The following is an 18,113-nucleotide window of genomic DNA, read 5'->3' on the forward strand; positions in this document are numbered from 1 at the left end:
AACGTGAGTTTGTTTGACACACTGAGATGCGACTTTTGAAGAAATCGTACCTGTCAAGCAGGAATATGGGGAAATTACACGTTTCTTCCTTCGCCAAACTGTAAAAAAAAGATATGATACTTGTGATTAAGCTGTAATCCAGGGGTGTCAGCGTGCCATCGAGCAGATACAGAAGAGATTCACCGTGTCAAAGTGACTGTGGCTAATAGAGTCAGCATTGAATGAAAGTGAAAATCATGTTGAAAACCCACTGGATCTATGACTTTATACAGTTTTGTTTGTTTTTTTTCTGGGAACTATTTTTCTTAAAAAACGTAATTAATCCAAAAACCACTCCCCAAAAATAATTTTCTCCAAATGTTTTGCCTTCAGTTTTTTTTTTTCTGCACGGCCCAGACTGGATTTCATTGAAATAAATCTTTAATCTGCCTGAGTCTGCATGCACAATCTTCCACCCACTGCTACACGTATAATTCAGTCAAAGCAAGGTCGTGAATAAGAGTAATTTACGAAAATATGTCCCTTCTTCACCATCAGAAGTGATGGTGCGCACACTGCTGTGAATTGGGAGCCCCACAATTGTCAGGAACAAGTACACTTGACTTTAATATAGCGGAGCTCCTCAGTGTTGCCCACCTAGTCCCATCTCTATGTTCGTTTTTAGTATTTAGGATGAAGAGGAAAAGATCCAAGACGGCTCAATGAGACAGCTCCATTTCCCGCTCTATTTATCGAGTCTCATTGGTTCTGTAAATGCCCTATTTGTAATCCAATCGTATTAGAATAATTTCCCTGCTTTAGCGATGCTTTATGATGCTCTGTCACTTCTAGGCCTTTGGTTTCAAGGCGCCGCGGTCCTTTGGGGTAAGTCTTCACAGACTGAGCCTGCAACGTTTCCCCTGATTCAAACACTGCACACTGCCTCTCCTCGGGAATGGCTTTAATTGAGTGCTTAATAAGAGAAACGCCACACAGCAACCAACTTCAGGGGGGGATCTGAGCGCTGAGACTGCTGCATTATTAAATGTACTTATATAAGGCTTCCAAACATCTTTTTTCCAAGTAGTCTCAGGCTAAAGCCAGGTTCATGATTCTTTTTGATGATACGCTTCACTTGAATGTGGATTTTTTTTTTCTTTACTGAAGATCCACAAGAGTACAATTTCAGAGGTGTATTGTGCTCCGCTGGGTGTGGCTGCTGTGTCAGAGCCATCTTTTCCTCCCTCATGTAGCACAATATTAGCACTCGATAAAACTGCGTTCCCCGCAGGGCATTGTTGTTTCCTTTTGTCTGAATCAAGATTAAAGGAATGAATGGAGCAGGTGGGATGACTCAAAAGAATGTTTTAAACTCACCCTAAACACAGTGTTTCTCTCTATTGATAACTGTCGATAAAATACAAGCAGCCTCACACTTTGTGCCAGAATCTGTCACAAGCTTTTTTATTATCAAACTGACAAAACTGCAGGTGTGGCATATAGCGATTTGAACTCCTTGAACAATTTTTTCTTTCTTTGAAATTTGTCCTCAGCCTATAATGCCCTGTGAAGACTGTATGTTCTTGTGGCATCAGCATTCCTTGATTATCTTTACATACGAGCAAGTAAAGATTAATAAGACAAATCATTTCATTTAAAAAGAACTGCTTGTCCTTGTATTTCCTCTAAAAGTACAAAACCTTTGTGCATCTTCCTCGTCTGGAGCTACAGAGAAAGGGTTCATGAACTTGAAACTGGAGCATCAGACTAAATAACGTCTTGATTATATCAAAAGATGATTATTTTGAGGAAATTAGGATGAGATGGAAATTAAGGTTAAAGGAGCGAGGTTATAATATCCACTGTGGAGGAGCAAGTTTTTAGTTATTTATGTCGCATAATTGTTATTATTCAAAAGATTTTACACATTGAAAAGCATCATTTGTAGTTGAAATGGCAATTTTTGATTTGCTGCTGTAATGTAACAGCAGTTTGTGTAATGGCAGCAGCAGTAGGATGTGCGCTGGATAGCTTGTTGTCAAGATCTATTTGCAAAATAATAACTCATGCAATCCATGGTTAATGGAACAAATTGACTGGCACCAACTTGTCATGAAAGTTTCCAACCACAAACCTGGAAGTTATTCTGTGTAAGAATTTAATGGGGAATTTAATGCTCTAGTATAACGGCGGTAAATTGGTGTTAACAGCCAGTAACGCGGTTTCTGTCACCCAGACTCAAGATGTTGATAGAGTCGTGTTCGCACTGGAAACGTTGTTTCTGTTGTTTTGTGTCAACACACATGGTTGTGTTTAAACAGTCACACCTCTGAGGGTTTGGGGGAAAGATGGTCGCCTCGGTTTAATGTAGAAAAGGTTCACAGTGGCTTGGAGTACGAAACACACGCTGTTCATTAGTATTTGATTTAAGCCACAATCTAACTAAAAATTTCTTTAGCTATCTAACCCAACAGTCCTGGGGCTTATGCACCCACCATCCACCTCTTCTACCTTTTCCACTTGATTCCCTGGAAAATGGCAGAATTCCTATTATTATTAATTTTATATCTGTGGCAACTGCCAGAAAAGCACACTAACAACTAAACTCAATGCAATGTCTAGAAGACTCCCTGTTGAGTAGCTACTGTACAACAGATCATATGTTAATATATGATATGATAAATTAAATGCTCCATTTTGTATAAATGTAGATGTCCATGTGTTGTTTGATTATTAAGCAGGTCTAGTTTCTATATTAATACTGTGAAAGTATCAAAGCCTCAGTTCACAGAGAAACGCACACAGCCTGTATTCAGAAACTGAGCCTTAAATCCAGCCGTCAGGACTTCTGTAACTTTGTGATGTCACAACAAAGCAGTCACCACCCTCAGCCATGCCCCCTGACTGCCCACCTGGACCCATCACCCAACCTTGTAGGATTTGGTCACTCTGAGTGTTTTACCTGAAATCTGCTACAATTTTATTCAATCACTCAGAAAACAGTCAGCCAATCAGAAGAGAGCCTCCTCTCTTCTGACTGACTCACCAACCTATTGTTACTAGAGCGCCAGAGAGAAGCCTGAGAGAGGAGATGTAAAACTACAATGAGATGGTTTTGTTACTAAAAACCACAAATATATCTTCTTGTGGATATCGAAACTTCAAGAAGAACACAGGAGAAGTGTAATATATGGGACCTTTAAAACTAAAGTTACGTTTGACCTGAATAAAATAAAATAAAATAATAAAGGTTACTTACCGTGAACCTCCTGAAGTAGTCACTAAACTCTACCAGATATGTTTTACATCCTGACAGGGATATTAAAGCTAAATCATAAGAATATTAGAGCTGAAAAAATGAGGGAATTAATTGATTATTCAGTCCATAAAAAATTACTTACAAGCTATTTTGATAATTGAGTAATTGTTTCAGTAATTTCTCAACCAAAATCCCAAATGTAATGTGCTTTCAGCTACTTCAATGTGAGGATTTGCAGTTTTGATTATCTTTGGGGTTTAGACTGTTTGTTATAGACAATATAAGCAATTCTGAAGATGCTCTCAAAAAAATGTGATTGGAATTTTTTCTTTCTTTCTACTCTGTTTTTCTGTTGTAGATGAATTGTTATTTTTCAGTCTTGTTTGCACATACCGCTGTACCACACTGCTTTGCTCTTGCTAAAATCATACACATCTTTATCTTTCTGTATCCAAATATAAAAGAAACTCGGAGTATTTTTACTGTAGTATTTTTCCAAAAATCCCATTTCATGCATGTGCGAGCTGCTGAGTACAACTCCCGTCTGGAGGGTCCAGCTCAAGGGCACCTTCATAGCATCAACAGCCTCTGGAGTGTGCTCTGTTTTTATGTATATTTTGACATTTACATGCTGGATTTTGAATTAAACTAATCAGTCAGGGTTACATAATGAGGCTCCTTCATCCACATTTACAAACAATGTAGTCTATTGAATGGATTCCTCGCTGCAAAGCAGATTGTGAATATGAATTTGGTGATATGCCCATTAGTAGATGGACACATGTTGCAGCTGCTCAATGAATGTTTTTTAATTGTTAAATGAGGAAATTATGATGTAGCATCTCTGGTCATTATCATTACTCGCATTTTATCGCTGATTGATTGAAGTCGCTTTTTGCATCCAGAGAAGAAAAAATTCTCTAATCAACATGTTCACATCCAGGAAGAACATCCTGTCCATGTTCAAGTTTGGTAGAGAACTGCAGATGAAGCAAAGTTCAGGTATTCAAAATCTCATCTGTTTCTCAAATGAAATAATTAGTTATTCCACAAAGCCGCTGTTTGTTTAGCAGACCATTTCAGATGTGTGTGGTTCAGATAAATGAGATTCTGTAGTCATTGTATCAGAGTGCAATTAGCTGGTTCATCCATTAAAACCAAGGACAATAAGAAAAAAACAAAACAAAATAATGCCTATTTGGCTTCGCTGCATTGCAACTATCTGTTTTAGATAAGATGTGAAGTGCAGATCCATTCAGCATCATAATGCTGTTAATTTGTCAGACAAAGTGGAAACTAGGTCCATATTTAGGGTCATCCAAGCCGTCTCTCTATGGCCTTTATGTGATAATTACATTGTCAGTGCAGTTGTATAATTTGAGATGCATACAATAAGAGCTGTGTGATGCACCTCACGTCTTATTTTGCCTTAAATTCACCTTTCTGAAAAAGTGATGCATGTCATATAAAGTGTCATTATAACAGATCCACTATGCAGACACCTACACAAACACAGAAATAAGTGTTTTTCCTCAATAAAAGTCATGACTTATGTCAGAATGTGTTCATTTTATTAGTGCAGGTGTAGTGTGCCCCATGCAGAGAAGTTGCATTGAAGAATATTGGATTTTGTCCATTTACAAAAACAAGTGGAGAATGCCACTTTCAGTCAGCACAGTGTGTGTGTATTGGGAGCCACATAAACATTCACTTGTTTAGTCGTAAGATGTTTTATTATTTATTTATTATAATGTCATTGAAAGGCCTCTGTGTGTCATTATTTCTCAGAAGGAAATGGGTTTGGAAATGTTTGACAGATTTTTATTGAAATTTGATGATTGTGTCTCCATTTGGAAAAAAAGAAAAAAAAAAAGAAAGAAAGGAAAAAAAACGAGACTGTCCTTACCAGAGAAACTGCAACATCAGTTTTTTGTTCAAATACCTGAAATAAAATGTGTTTATTATGTTGTGACAAGTGAAATGGAACAAGAAATCACACAGAAAAACTACCAAATCTTAAAAAAGCAGAATGTTAGTATGTTTTGGTCACAATTTTTTTTTCCTCTTAAAATAAATTCCTTGGCTCAAACTTAAGTTCAGTTTTTCTTTGAGACGTGTCAGGGTGATAGAGTTTGGAAAAGTCACTCTCCAGTTTCAAACTGTCCGAATCTGCCACCCACATCAGCGGTGATGTGGATGCACAGCAGAGAGCTGTTTTCAGCGGGCTGTCACAGTTTGGCTTTACCACCACCACAGCTGCACACAGAGCCCAACATAACAAAAGTGTAAAATTAAGCCTCAGGCCTGTGGCATATGTAAATTATTTTTCAACAAAGGTGCTGATGCCCATGTATGATAACCATGCTGCAACTAGACCCGTTACAGAGAAAATCTACAGCTGGTGTCATGGACTGTGACTGTATGGAAATGACAGTGGAAGGCAATTAAATTCAGTTTTTAGCTTAATGAGACAGCGAGAACAGCCAGATGTGACTGGTAATACAGCTACTTATAATAAACATTTGGGTTGAACAGTCCACCTGATAAGCTGTGAATGATCAACATCTACTGCACCTTATGGAGATCATCTCTAAAACCATTATATTGATTAAAAGACACACTGTGAATACATTATTAAAACAATTATGTGAGAATTAAAGGAGTTACATGTAAGTTTTTGCTATTGCTACATAGCTAAAGTTAGCATTAACAGCTGTTCACTCAACAGTCTAGAAGAACCACTGCAAGTTCAGCATTAAACTTCATTCCTTTAATTACCAAGAAATGTCACCAGCCAATGTTGTAACTCTCGATTTCCTTCTATTTCTATCACGTCTTCTGTTCTACTTAAGTTAGCATGCTAACTAGCTAGCCCCCAGCCCAGCGAGTCATTGTTGTGTCCAGGCTTCCCTAAAGATGTAGCGCTGCTCAGAGGGCTTATTATTACCCCTTGTCATGTAAATGCAACAATGGCTTAAGCTCTTGGCAACCACAACCAGCTCAAGAAAGCATTTTTGGTGGCAGAGTAGATTTACATATAGCACATTTAAAAAAAAAAAAAACTCAAACTAAAACACAGAAATTGGCTAACGTGATAATTGTATCGCCATGAGTGTGGATGTATTTGTATTGATGTGAGGTTGTTACTGGCACCACTGTTATGCTTTGGACACTAAAATATTACAAGAGACAAGCTTAGTCATCCTTTCTTACCTGAACTACATTATTTCAACCAAATAAATGGTGTTAATAGCAAAAGGTGATGAGAACCACGAAGGACAGCTGCACGTTGCTAACATTGTTAGATATCATGTGTCACAGAGCAAATTTTTGGTGTGAAACTCAGTATCAGTTGAGATGAATATTGAGATGGATAGCCTATAGGTGAACTTTTGAATATTTAGCAATTTGGTGGAAGCAGGAAAAGAATGTTTGCAAACATCAATGCTAGAAAGCAGCTAACATTATATCTCTGAATATAAACCACTGTATTTCCTGTTTATTGCTCTACTCAGCTTGGTTGATGACCTGCTTTTAAAAATCCTTGCAGACCAAGTCAGTGCAATTTCTGCATCTGCTATTTGATAAATGAGTCTTTCAGTGTGTATGTTCTGAATCTTTACTTGCACAGTGGCAACCAAACAAGGAGCGAAATGTGAAACTTAATGTGAAACTCACCAGTTTTCTGTGTAAAGTGGAAAACATGACAATGTAGTCGATGACATGACTTACACAATTTACTTATATAGGCTATTTACAAAAACTAAATGTAAGCTTGAAGGTTGGATGGGTTTACTGACTCTACACTGAGCAGAGTTGTAGAAAAAGGATCCACATCATCTGTCTCAAGGCTCCACTTCATTCAGAGACCATAGGCTTTGTATTGACTGGCACTCATTTCTAAAGAGTTTTCTTTTCTGGAGACTAAATGCATGCTGGGTCTTGGTGGAACTTCTCTAATGTTGTTTAACTTTAGAGATACTGTAATTTTTATCAACACGAATTCATCACACATCACATGCACCCCAGTGTCTTCAGAGATCTGAGCTGCAACAACTAAAGTATTTTTAATTAAATAAGATAGCAGCTCTACCACTCTACTACTTATTCTTTTTAAAGGAAAATGAAAACAGATTTCTCTAGCTGAAATGATCAATAGAAAAATAGAATACTAGATTTATTGATCAACATATAATAATCAGTGGCTATTCTGATAATTGATCATTTGTTTGCTTTCCTTCATTTTGTACCATTGTTAAATGAATACCTTTCTGTTTCATTGCCAGACAAAATAAGTTATTTGATACTGATAATTGATGTGAATTTGTCATTGTTTGAATAATTTTGTACGCTAAATGATTGATCCACAAGTAGTTGGCAGATTATTCACCATGAATATACAATTTATCATGAAAATAATAGCTGCAGCCCTTAAGATATCACCTAATGCTTTCGTAAATTTTCCATCTTTATCTGTGTTGCAATTCCATGTTCTTCTCAAATACAGCAACATTTGTTTGTAGAAATATCAGTTTCAAGAATTTGAATTCTGTTTGTATGATCTTGACTGATGGGGAATTGCTGCACTCGCCTTGCCAATGTTGTCAGAACAGGTCAAGCTATTTGCACAGCATGTGAGCATAAACAGATTTCATTCAAAAGCATCCGCTCTCTTGAATGCTGACCCATTTGACTTGAAATAACTTCAATTTTTCATGGGGTCAAACTATGTAGCTGTGGTGTGATTGTCATCCTACATAAAGCAGTCAGTACATGCCAGAACAGATGAGTCAGTAAAGTGGCTGCATAGATTTTAGGAACTGAGTGGTAGATACACCTCTCTTGAATTCAAACTGTCCCTTCGATCACCGCTGGTTCTGTTTGGCTCTCCGCCCTGATATCATTGAACACTGGACGATAGATCTCTGAGGACCAGCACAGTACATTAACCAGACGTGTTATCTCCTCCCGAGCTAATTTAATTCAAGGTGTGATTCTGTACCTCCTGCACAAAGACATCAGTTTCTTCTTGGAGCCAGCTTTTTTAATAGATCGATTCTGGACTGTTCCCCTGCATGACCAAATTTGGGGGTTGGCAAACAGTGCGCAGACTTTAAGGGGAATAAAAGAGGTGATTTAAGTGGTCGTGCCCCTCTTTCAGCAGCTGTAAATGATCGTCATGTTGACTTTTTTAGACACACTTAATCCTTTTATCTATAGTATGTGCAAGATAAAAGTAAAAAATAAGTCCTTTTGTAATAAGCTTATGCCCCCTTGCTCAAAACCTTATACTTGCTAATGTAGTGAACTTTTTCCTTCCCTTGATATTCCTATTCAGGGCCACAGTAGCATTTCGCAGAATACAGGAGGCTCTCGCAACAAAAAGGTCCAATGTGTACACTTATGGTTATTGTGCTCATTTTACACATGAGAAATGTAATTAAGCTGTTGAACTGTATGATGGGTGAAAACCTATCAATCTTTAAATTTTCTGGTAATTTGTTACTGACTGAATACATTGATTATCTCCTCCCCTTAGGCCCCATAGCATCATCAGTCATTTCCCTTTAGCAAATGTAGCCGCAGTTTATTACATCTATAATGTCTAATGCTTGAGTGGTACTGAGTCTGACTGCAAACCAGGGAATTATTGCAGGAAATCAGCTTTATAAAAAGTGAATGATATCAGCGAATTATAGTTATAATAGTAGTAGCAGTAGTAGTAAAAGTGGTAGCGGTAGAGGTACCTGCAGGAATAGTGGTAGCACCGGCAGCAGTAGTAGTACTGTTCTAAATTTAATACAGTGGCACTGAGAGGGAATGCATTATGATAACCACTCATCCTTTTCCTATTTGCAATTTTTTAATCATTGTACTCTGTGCACTAACAGCAGTATGAATTCAATTATTTGTGAGTCAAGGTATCACCACAATTACAGAATGTCAACCTTGTTTTTATTTTCCTTTTGTCATCTTTGCTTTTCCTTGTTAAGTGTTCTGAAAACTCGTCCTTGCAAATGAGTGAGAGGAATCTGTCATAATGTGTGTCGTAGTTGTAACATTACAAGCACTGGTAAACCCTGTAAGCCTGGCAAGAACCTTTGTTAACAAGGCACAGCTGGATACGCTCTGTGTAGCCAGAACATTTATCAACCTCCATTTTCCTGGCATCAAGTAACTAAATAGATTACAGCAGCAATAGGCAAGAGCAAGTTTGTGAGGCGCTCAGTAGTGTTATCTTTAGCTGCCGGGGTGCTTTATCAGGTCGAGTTGAAAAGAGTGGAGGGACCAAAGCAAGACTTTGATACCATAAAAACAGACCTTAACAAAGTGGAGGAAAATAGTAACCAAGAGTAACTACGGTTCTATGAGTAACAGCTGATGAAGCACCACCATAGCACAAGGATACAGATCAACTGCTGTGTCTCAATTTGCGTGCTTCCATATTTACATTTTACATACTTATACTTACACAACCAGATTGCTGACTATATGACTGAAAAAACTGGGTGTGACAAACACATCAATTTGTGTTTTGTCATCATTTAGTTTGAGGATGTTTTTATGGACATCCAGCGATTTAAATCAGTGAGGCATGTGGTAAACTGGGCTAGGGTTAAGATTAGTGTACTGTAACGGGATATGTGTCATCAGCATAACAATGATACTGTACATTATGTTTGCTAATAATCCAGACCCTTGAGGAACTCCATGAGTGAAATGGGAAACTGAAGATTGGAAATTTCCAACAACAGGGAAGGTTCTGTAAGATAGATAGTTATATACAACAAGTGGAAGTATCTGAATTGAAACACAGCAAATTGAAACAAAACATGTAAATGAGTGGACAAACTCAGAACAGGGGGCCAACTAGCGTGGACTTATGAGTCATCATACCTATACGACAAAAATAAACCAGCGGTATGTCTACAAAAAGGATGCATATGAGCTTATCATGCCACTTCTGTAGTTAAGGTTTTGTTAAATAACAACTAAAATGACTGGGTTAATATAAGAGAAAGATTAAAAGAAACCAACATTAACTGTAGGCAGGGGACAAGATGGGAACCAAAGTCTGTTTGTTGGCTGTGGATTGTTGATATTTAAACCTGCATTTAGTGATTTATTGCCACTCTGGGGCCATCTGATTTATTGAAGTCCAATAATGTCCTTTTAGCTCTGTGTTGGTCTTTAACACTTCCTTAAAAATATCTGACTCTTAAGCTATGTTCGCCAGCTAGATGCTAACTGTGTGTAGCTGCTGTTTGGTGCTGGGTATGTAGTATCCAGTGGGTTGATAAAAACCTTTCTTGCTGAAAACTGTAAAGTTGAGTCATAAAACCCAAACAATGAGCTGAAAGACAATGAATCGGTCTGTAGAGCTGAGGGGAACTGTAGTCAGGTGATGATTCTCTGTGGGTTTGTTACTATGAGTAACAGTTTTGACATTACATGTCATGATTTCTCCAGTTAATTAAAGATATTGATTAGTGCAGCTTTAACTTGTCAGTAATTAATTAGAAAACAGGATCTACAGAGACTTGGAACCAAAGTGATGTTAATATAATCACAAGTTGCATTCTGTCTCTTCTGGTTTTCATGCATAATCATGTCCATGTTATTCCCAGTGTATGCATTTGAAATTGTGAAATGTGGTGAATTTGGCAATATGGCAGATCACTGTGTGGATTATCACCCCCGCTGTTAAGAGTGGAATTAAATTGTGTCTTCTTGAAGGGTAAAATGGTTTGGTGTGTCCCCAAAACAGAGCTCTGCTGTTATACCTGTCACGCTCCTGTGCATCATACTAAACGTTTTGTACAGTACACTCTATCAAATTATCACTGATGTAAAATGTTAAAAAGAAACTAACACAGACAAACCAGGCATTAGCTTAATAGGCACAGGGCTTGGTGCTTTCATAAGACACACTTTAATATGCATAAAACAGCTCTCTAAAAGTTAGGCACAGACTTGCTCCGTTGATGTATCCAAGACAGACTCTGACAACCTTCTATATGATGTATGAAGATGAAAGGCCTCTTTTCTGTAGGTGGAGACAGGAGACAGATCTGGAAGGTAGAGAATCTGAGATTAATAAGAACCTGGCCTATTCAAATAGTTTCAGGAGCCTTTTTATATGTGTTTTTCAGTGGTTTTGTCTCACTCTTGCTCGCTGTGTTTAAAACTTTGTGCCGTCTGCCGAATCACAGCGGGGTGGAATCACAGAGAGCTTTTCTGTGCTCCTTTGTGATGGCAAAATTACACAAATAGTTGTAATTTTGGAGAGGTTTGTGTCGAACACACCTCAACTCTAAATATATTTTCACCCAGGAGACATTAGATTAATGCTGCTTGTTTCCTGGAGGAGTTATGCAAAAGGTAGATTTCACTTCTTAACTGGTTGTATTGCTTGAATTCTTACATCAGTACAGCTTATCCAGAGGCAGTCACTGACATTTCCTCCAACTTATTTTGTATTCTTCCCTCAAAGTTGCTGGCAAACTGGATAAATCTGCCTCCTTCACTGCGCCCTATTTACATCCTTGACTCAACAACACCTTTAAACCAAATACCTCTCAAATTGGTTCCAAACTTAGAAAGCGTTTTAACGTTCAGCCTGGGAATGGAGAATGAAATGTACCCAGCGTGGTGTTTGACAACAAATGGCGCTGTAATGTAGCAGTGTTTTGAAGAAGGGTTTCCTGTATTGTTTGTATCCCATGTTACCTATTGCATCTTTACAAGGATGCTCATGTATATGATGAGGACACACATGCAGCATACACATTTCTGGCGGCTGCAGAGGGCAATAATGCATATTAGTTGGTCTCTGTAATGGGTTTTAAAACATAGAAAAATAACAATTTAAGAAGTACAAGCTTGCAATCCTAGTTATACAAAGACTTTGCAATATTTCAAAATGCAACTGTATGTGACAACAAGCTAAGCCCTGCAGCACCCAAATGGCTCTTTTTGTTCTTATTATCAAAAATACAACTCATTCCTACAGTTGCATTCAGTCTGACTTTAGTCCTACATGAAACAATGCAGGCTTTTTATACATTTGAATGGAGCCAGTCCAGGTTCAAGCTTAACTCAGCTTTTGCAGCAACAACAACAAGATGTCATCCGGCTAGATGATGCAGTGGCCAATTACATATGACCAAGCATACATTCCTGAAGGGAGTATTTCTACTGTTATCTTGTCATCATCTTGACAAAAGATAAAGAGGTTGCGACTGTGATAAAATCCTGTCTCTGAGTATTACAAACTGTGCCTTCAGATTCACTCATCTGCTTCTCAAACTCCACTTCCTGGATATAATTTCATGTCTCACTGCTACCACAAGCGAACAATGCGCCCCCTTGCATTGTTTTAACGCAAGGCTGTTTTTGTTCTGTCAATCCTATGATGAGGTCCTCAGTAGCCCTGTGGTTAGAGGCACAGCTCTAACCTCAACGTCCCTGATCAATCAGAGACCTTTGTTGCATTTCATACCCTTCTATCCCCATGTTTCCTGACTGTTTCTTACATTACTACTAACCACTAAGGCAAAATACTGAAAAAATCCTCTAAAGCCATTTCTGACACCAGCTGAGGATAAAAATCCATACATTTGTTAAGAAATGATACAAACCATAATTTTTATAACCTTTGATCAGGCCTCACAATCTGATTTTAATCTATTTGAAAGAAGAAAAAAACAAATTCACTTTAGCTGCGAGGACCACAACAGTACATTAACAAGACATGTATTGAATGATGCAGTGCCAAAACTCATATCCTTATTCAGGGGCATATCTATGGGTGGGCTGGGGTGGGCATAAGCCTTGCCCACCCAGAGGAATCATCTGCCCATCCAACGAAAACTCAGAAAGAATCACCATTATAGCTATTTCTTTTAGCGTTCATATTTTTCTGTAATTTTGTCATTGGTCATCGAAAAATGCAGTGCTTTCATATTGAAGGTGTGCGTGTGCTTAGACAGTGCTCCTCCTATACATTATTGCCAAATCACAACGCTTCTGCACACATGCGGTACAGACAGAGTTAAGTTAATTGCAAGACCTGTTTGTAGCTAGCTGCTCTCAGCAATCCAATTAAAACTGTGAATACCTTTGATTCTTGTTCATTCTTTTCTCTGGTTCTTATAAGTTGTATTAGTAGTTTTGTATAGTTTCACAGCTGAGTTTGCATATTTTGCAAGATGAAAAACAGCTGCAAGCTGTTTCTTTTAAGTTACCAGCTCACATGGTCGCTATTGGTTTAGTGATTAGCCAGCTAGCTAGCCAGCTCCACGCTAGCATCTATACCAGCGTCTATACCAGTGTCGGTCAGAGACAGGTGAAAGTATCGTGCAGCTACTGGGTCAAACCCAGAGAGAAAAGAACAGGTACTATGTTAAAAGCATAGGCGAAGTCATTCAGTTTCTCACTGGAAATGAGCTAGCTCTCTGTGGGTACCGTCAACTTTTTGACATACACACAAAACCATTTTCAATTTGAGTAAAATTTTATTTGCCATAAAATGTTTCCTAGAACATTTAGAATAGACTTCATGTGCCAAAAGATATTTCTGAGTCACCTAACATGTCCAAACAATAACAATATACGGTATGTTATGCCTATAAGACATGTAGTCACTGTGCCAAGAATCTGTAAATAAGGGGGCGGAAAAGCAAATGAAAGGTTCAAATCATAAACACAAAGTGCTGTGGGGTTTTTTTGTGTAATTTAATCTGTTTTTAAAGCGGACCACTGACAAGTGAGATGACTTGCTGTAAATCCTCTTCTGTACTCAGTACAGCATGTACTGTATTAAGATAATGAATGTGTCAAAAACTGTCATGTATCAGTGAGTAGAACATCCCCAACAAAAACAATTTCTTAATGTTTGGGTTTCCTTTTTGGCAACAAATATTATAAAGCCTCTTCATGAGTATTGACAGACTTTTAACACTGCGGTTTTGTTTTTTTTTTCATCTCAGCCTCATTCGTACTTTCAGCTTCTCTCCTGTCGCAGAGGTTTAACATGCTGAGAAGTCCTGCCTTCCTGACACTCAACAAACTTTCGAGTTTTAATTCTCACTCCAGGGAGATAATGTCTAAGAGGGAAAAGCACACGACTGTTGTTGAAATTCTTCTAGATGTTTCGAAGTTTTTCATCTTTTGGCTTTGCACCTTTGTGAGCATAAAAGCTATGAAGCTTCAAGCAAGTACAATGCTACTAGAACGTATAGGAGTGGCTTTGCTTTTTGTATTGACTGTCCCTGGAGTTGCTGGGAATATGGAAATGAATATACATGAGATATTGTGTGTTCATGTGCCTGGGAACTGAACTCTTTTGTTTTTGTTTTTTTTCTTTGTGTGGTGCAACTTTAAGAAACAGGAGTATCTTGCACTATGGATTTGTTTTAATATATTGTGAATCCTGTAAATGGCAGTTGCTCAAATATATCATGAATTTACAGGTTTAAGTTTAGTTATAGCTGGCAGCTATGAACGCAGACACAAATGCAATTACTATCACAGTGCTCCACGGTCTTGCTGTCTTTTTTTGCTCCACACCTTGTGAAATGAGCATGCTGAGCGGGAAAAAAAGAGACTCATTTTCAAAAGGTGCTGCTAATGACAACCTTACCTCCGTACTCATCTCACCTGTTTCTTTTTCCACAGATTGGGAAGCCAGGCAGGTGCAAATCGGATTCCATACATTTGTGATTGAATGTGAGACTACTTTGACCCTACAAAATTGAAGATGATGTTGCTATGGAAACTGCTGGTGCTGCAGTCACTTATGGGGTGCCTTGCAGGTAAAGTATCTTATTAAGAACTTTTGATGCATGCCAAAGCTGCCTTTGTGAAGTCTGAGTCCTTATTCATATGTATTTGGGGCAGGTGACAGTTTGAAAGCCGTAGTTTATAAAGGAGCAACCTCAAATTGATTAGCCATGAGCAAACATATTTTTTCCCATTTATGTAAAATAATAAGAATGTAGCATCCATTCAACGAGCCTGCTAAAGACTTTTAATCGCAGGCAATATTGCATTTGAGCTTTGCCTATCTGGCACTCAGAAAAGCTTATCGATATCATCCTGAATGTGAATGAGAAGAATTTACCGCATCAAAGTTGGGGATGAAAATGTTCAGTTCAACTGAGTTGCACAGGTCACAAATAAGATTCTATCAGGAGTGGAAAACTGAACTGCAACGTTGCAGAGGGCTTTTAATTTGAAATGACAGATACATGAAGTGAAGACGTATCGTAAATGCAGTTGAGACGAGAGGGAGAGAGAGAAAGAGAAGAGGAGGAGGAAGGTAGATTTAACTAGTTAACAATAAATTAGACTTTAAATACCTATTGATATTCACCCCGACCACCAGCGTTCTACATGCGCACACCGCCCAGGTGCCCAGAGTGACTTGGCTCTCTTCCTTACCAACCCGACTTAAGACCCCACCCCCAGAAAAGAATCCTAACATAAAAACATTACTTTGCTAAACCCCCGCTTTACATGTAAGTAGCGTAAAATCGATAATTATATGTATAATAAATTAATATACAATATATGGCGTTACGACCACTTGTAGTGCCATAGAGCAATGTTTTTATGAGTGTAAGCAAATGTAAACATCACTTTATTTTGAAAAAAAAAATTACCTCCCCAGGGCACCTCAGTAGGTAATTATTTTATAGAGAAATTAGATTTGAAAAATTTGCTACACATGAAAACACTGAATCCAATGTGAGATATGTTTCAGAAAGCTCCTTATCATCTCATGTCAGGTAGAACAGTTACCTGGATTCATTCGGACTAATTAATCCGTCAGAATTGGTCAAGCATTTTAGTTACAGTAAGAAATCAATAAATGAGTGAATGAAAGAGAGTATGGATGAATGAGCGAGTGAACGAGTGATTGAAGGAATCAATCGATCACTGAGTAAATTAATCAGTTAACTGGAAATCTTTTTCTGGCTTCTTTCAAATGTCCATCATTCATTCACCGTGCAGTAAAGTTGAGTTATAGCTTCATTATTATCACGGTGGCCGTTTCAGCCAGAGGCTGTGTGGCATTGATCACATTTTGATGGAAGACTTTAATTTGTCTCCTTTACAAATAGGTGGGGTCACCAGAGAGCATCAGTAGAATCACTCAGAGTGTTTAATCAACAGGCATTATACGAATCAAGATGAAGAAAAGGCTTTATTGAAGTCTGTGTTCTAGTGAAACACTGCTTCTCATTACTCAACGCACATTAAGCCTCTTGTGAACCCCGTGCCCTCTGATGCACATTAGATTATCAGATTGGTTCAAGGGAACTTTGAGCTATAGAGCGTCACCCTCAGTGTTTCGCCTCTGCATGTTGCTGCTCATCTTATTGTGGGTCTAACAGCGCCACATGATCTCACAGCAGACAGCTGGTGATAATTGACCAGCACACTTTGGTCTGTAGCTGAATTCTGGTGATGAAACCCTGTGGAGGTCATTTCTGTAAGGCAGAAATTCATCAAGGGTACAAGCACAGGCTGACACAAATTAACAGCCTGTTTATACATATAGATACAAACCTTTCTGGATTACATTCAAAGTAAGGAAGTGTACCTCCACTGGTATTTCCCAATAAACATCGAGCAATATGTCACCACCTAAATAAGCTCTTTATAATATAACAGGATGAGCTAGCTGGCTGAATTTGTTTCCTGTGACTGAGACATCAGCAGCTTACACCGTGGGAACACAATCCGCTGATCATTATCATGTTAAGTATCAAAAGACCCTGACCGTGTTTTGTGTCTAACCCAAAGTGAATCAGAAACGTTATTAAGTCCCACAAAATGGTGTCTTGCTACCAACCTTGGATTTCACCTGGAAGACTGTTGACACTGAAATTCTGCAAAACCCCTGAAGTAATTTCAATGACAATGTTTTCTAACGACCAGCCCCATTGTTATTGAAATCCTTTTTTTCTTGCAATTAATGTGCATAACAAGGAGAGAGCCAAGGTCATGAAGTCGTATCCTGACTTCTCTTTCTCTAATTCAGTGCAGAAACTGCATTGAGCTGTTATTTCATTTCACTTTCTGTAAAATATAATATAAATATAAATGTGTTCCTGAGGTTTGAGTCTCATATTCTAAGACTAATACACATCAACTACAGCCCTTGGTATTAGAAATCTTTATGATTTTGATAACGATCACTGTGTAAACAACTGTGTAAAAAACTTATATCATTGTAACTTGATTTCATCCATATCTATAAAATTCACCAGAAAAATCTTCTAAAATCATTTTCAACTCTGTAGCTACAGAGTAAAAAAAGTCCTCTCTGGCCTGCTGTTATTACAGACAGAGACTGTACTCATGTAAATAATGAGCCCATAGGTCGTATGTGCAGCAGGTTATTATTACCCATAGTTACATTTTGTTGCTAGGCGACATCTAGTGACCGTAGTAAACATGACAGGAGCAAAGAGAAAAGTGATGTAGTATAAAGAGAGACTAAGTCCAGGTCAGGAGGAGGTTGGGGTGGAAGGATGGATCAATAAAACTCAGGAATATGACACAGGAAAGTGTTCGATTCCCAATTGAAACCAGCAGTTTATACTGTAACCGTGACAACAGAGATCATCTAATGTTGAGGAAGTAGTTATTTTTACCCAAATCACGATCTTTTCCTAAATTTAATCAAGTCGTTACCGTTATTGTAGTAACCATGACAACCAAGGTCCGGTATGCTGGCCACTGTAGGGATGCTATTTCAAAAGCCGCTCCCAAGGGTCATGTCAGAAGGTTGAAAAAAAACAACCTATATTATTGTTCAGGTTGGACTTGGTTCAACTTGTTGTAGAGACAGCTGTGACAGAGA

The 18,113-nt window shown here is 38.2% G+C and overlaps 1 protein-coding gene across 2 annotated transcripts in view; it reads left to right on the forward strand.

Annotated features, from left to right (window-relative positions):
* Positions 1 to 18,113, forward strand: part of cntn4 (contactin 4) — a 159,879-nt gene that overhangs the window by 3,537 nt on the left and 138,229 nt on the right. For both annotated transcript variants that reach the window (XM_023424797.2, XM_023424798.2), the window contains exon 2: positions 14,918 to 15,054. In XM_023424797.2, the coding sequence (XP_023280565.1) occupies positions 15,000 to 15,054 (55 nt within the window). In that variant the 5' untranslated portion in view covers positions 14,918 to 14,999. The remainder of the gene's footprint in view (positions 1 to 14,917; positions 15,055 to 18,113) is intronic.

This window comes from Seriola lalandi, unplaced genomic scaffold (assembly GCF_002814215.2).
Source record: "Seriola lalandi dorsalis isolate HSWRI2012SDOR001 ecotype SW California unplaced genomic scaffold, Sedor1 jcf7180002054748, whole genome shotgun sequence".
Classification (NCBI taxonomy): Eukaryota; Metazoa; Chordata; class Actinopteri; order Carangiformes; family Carangidae; genus Seriola; species Seriola lalandi.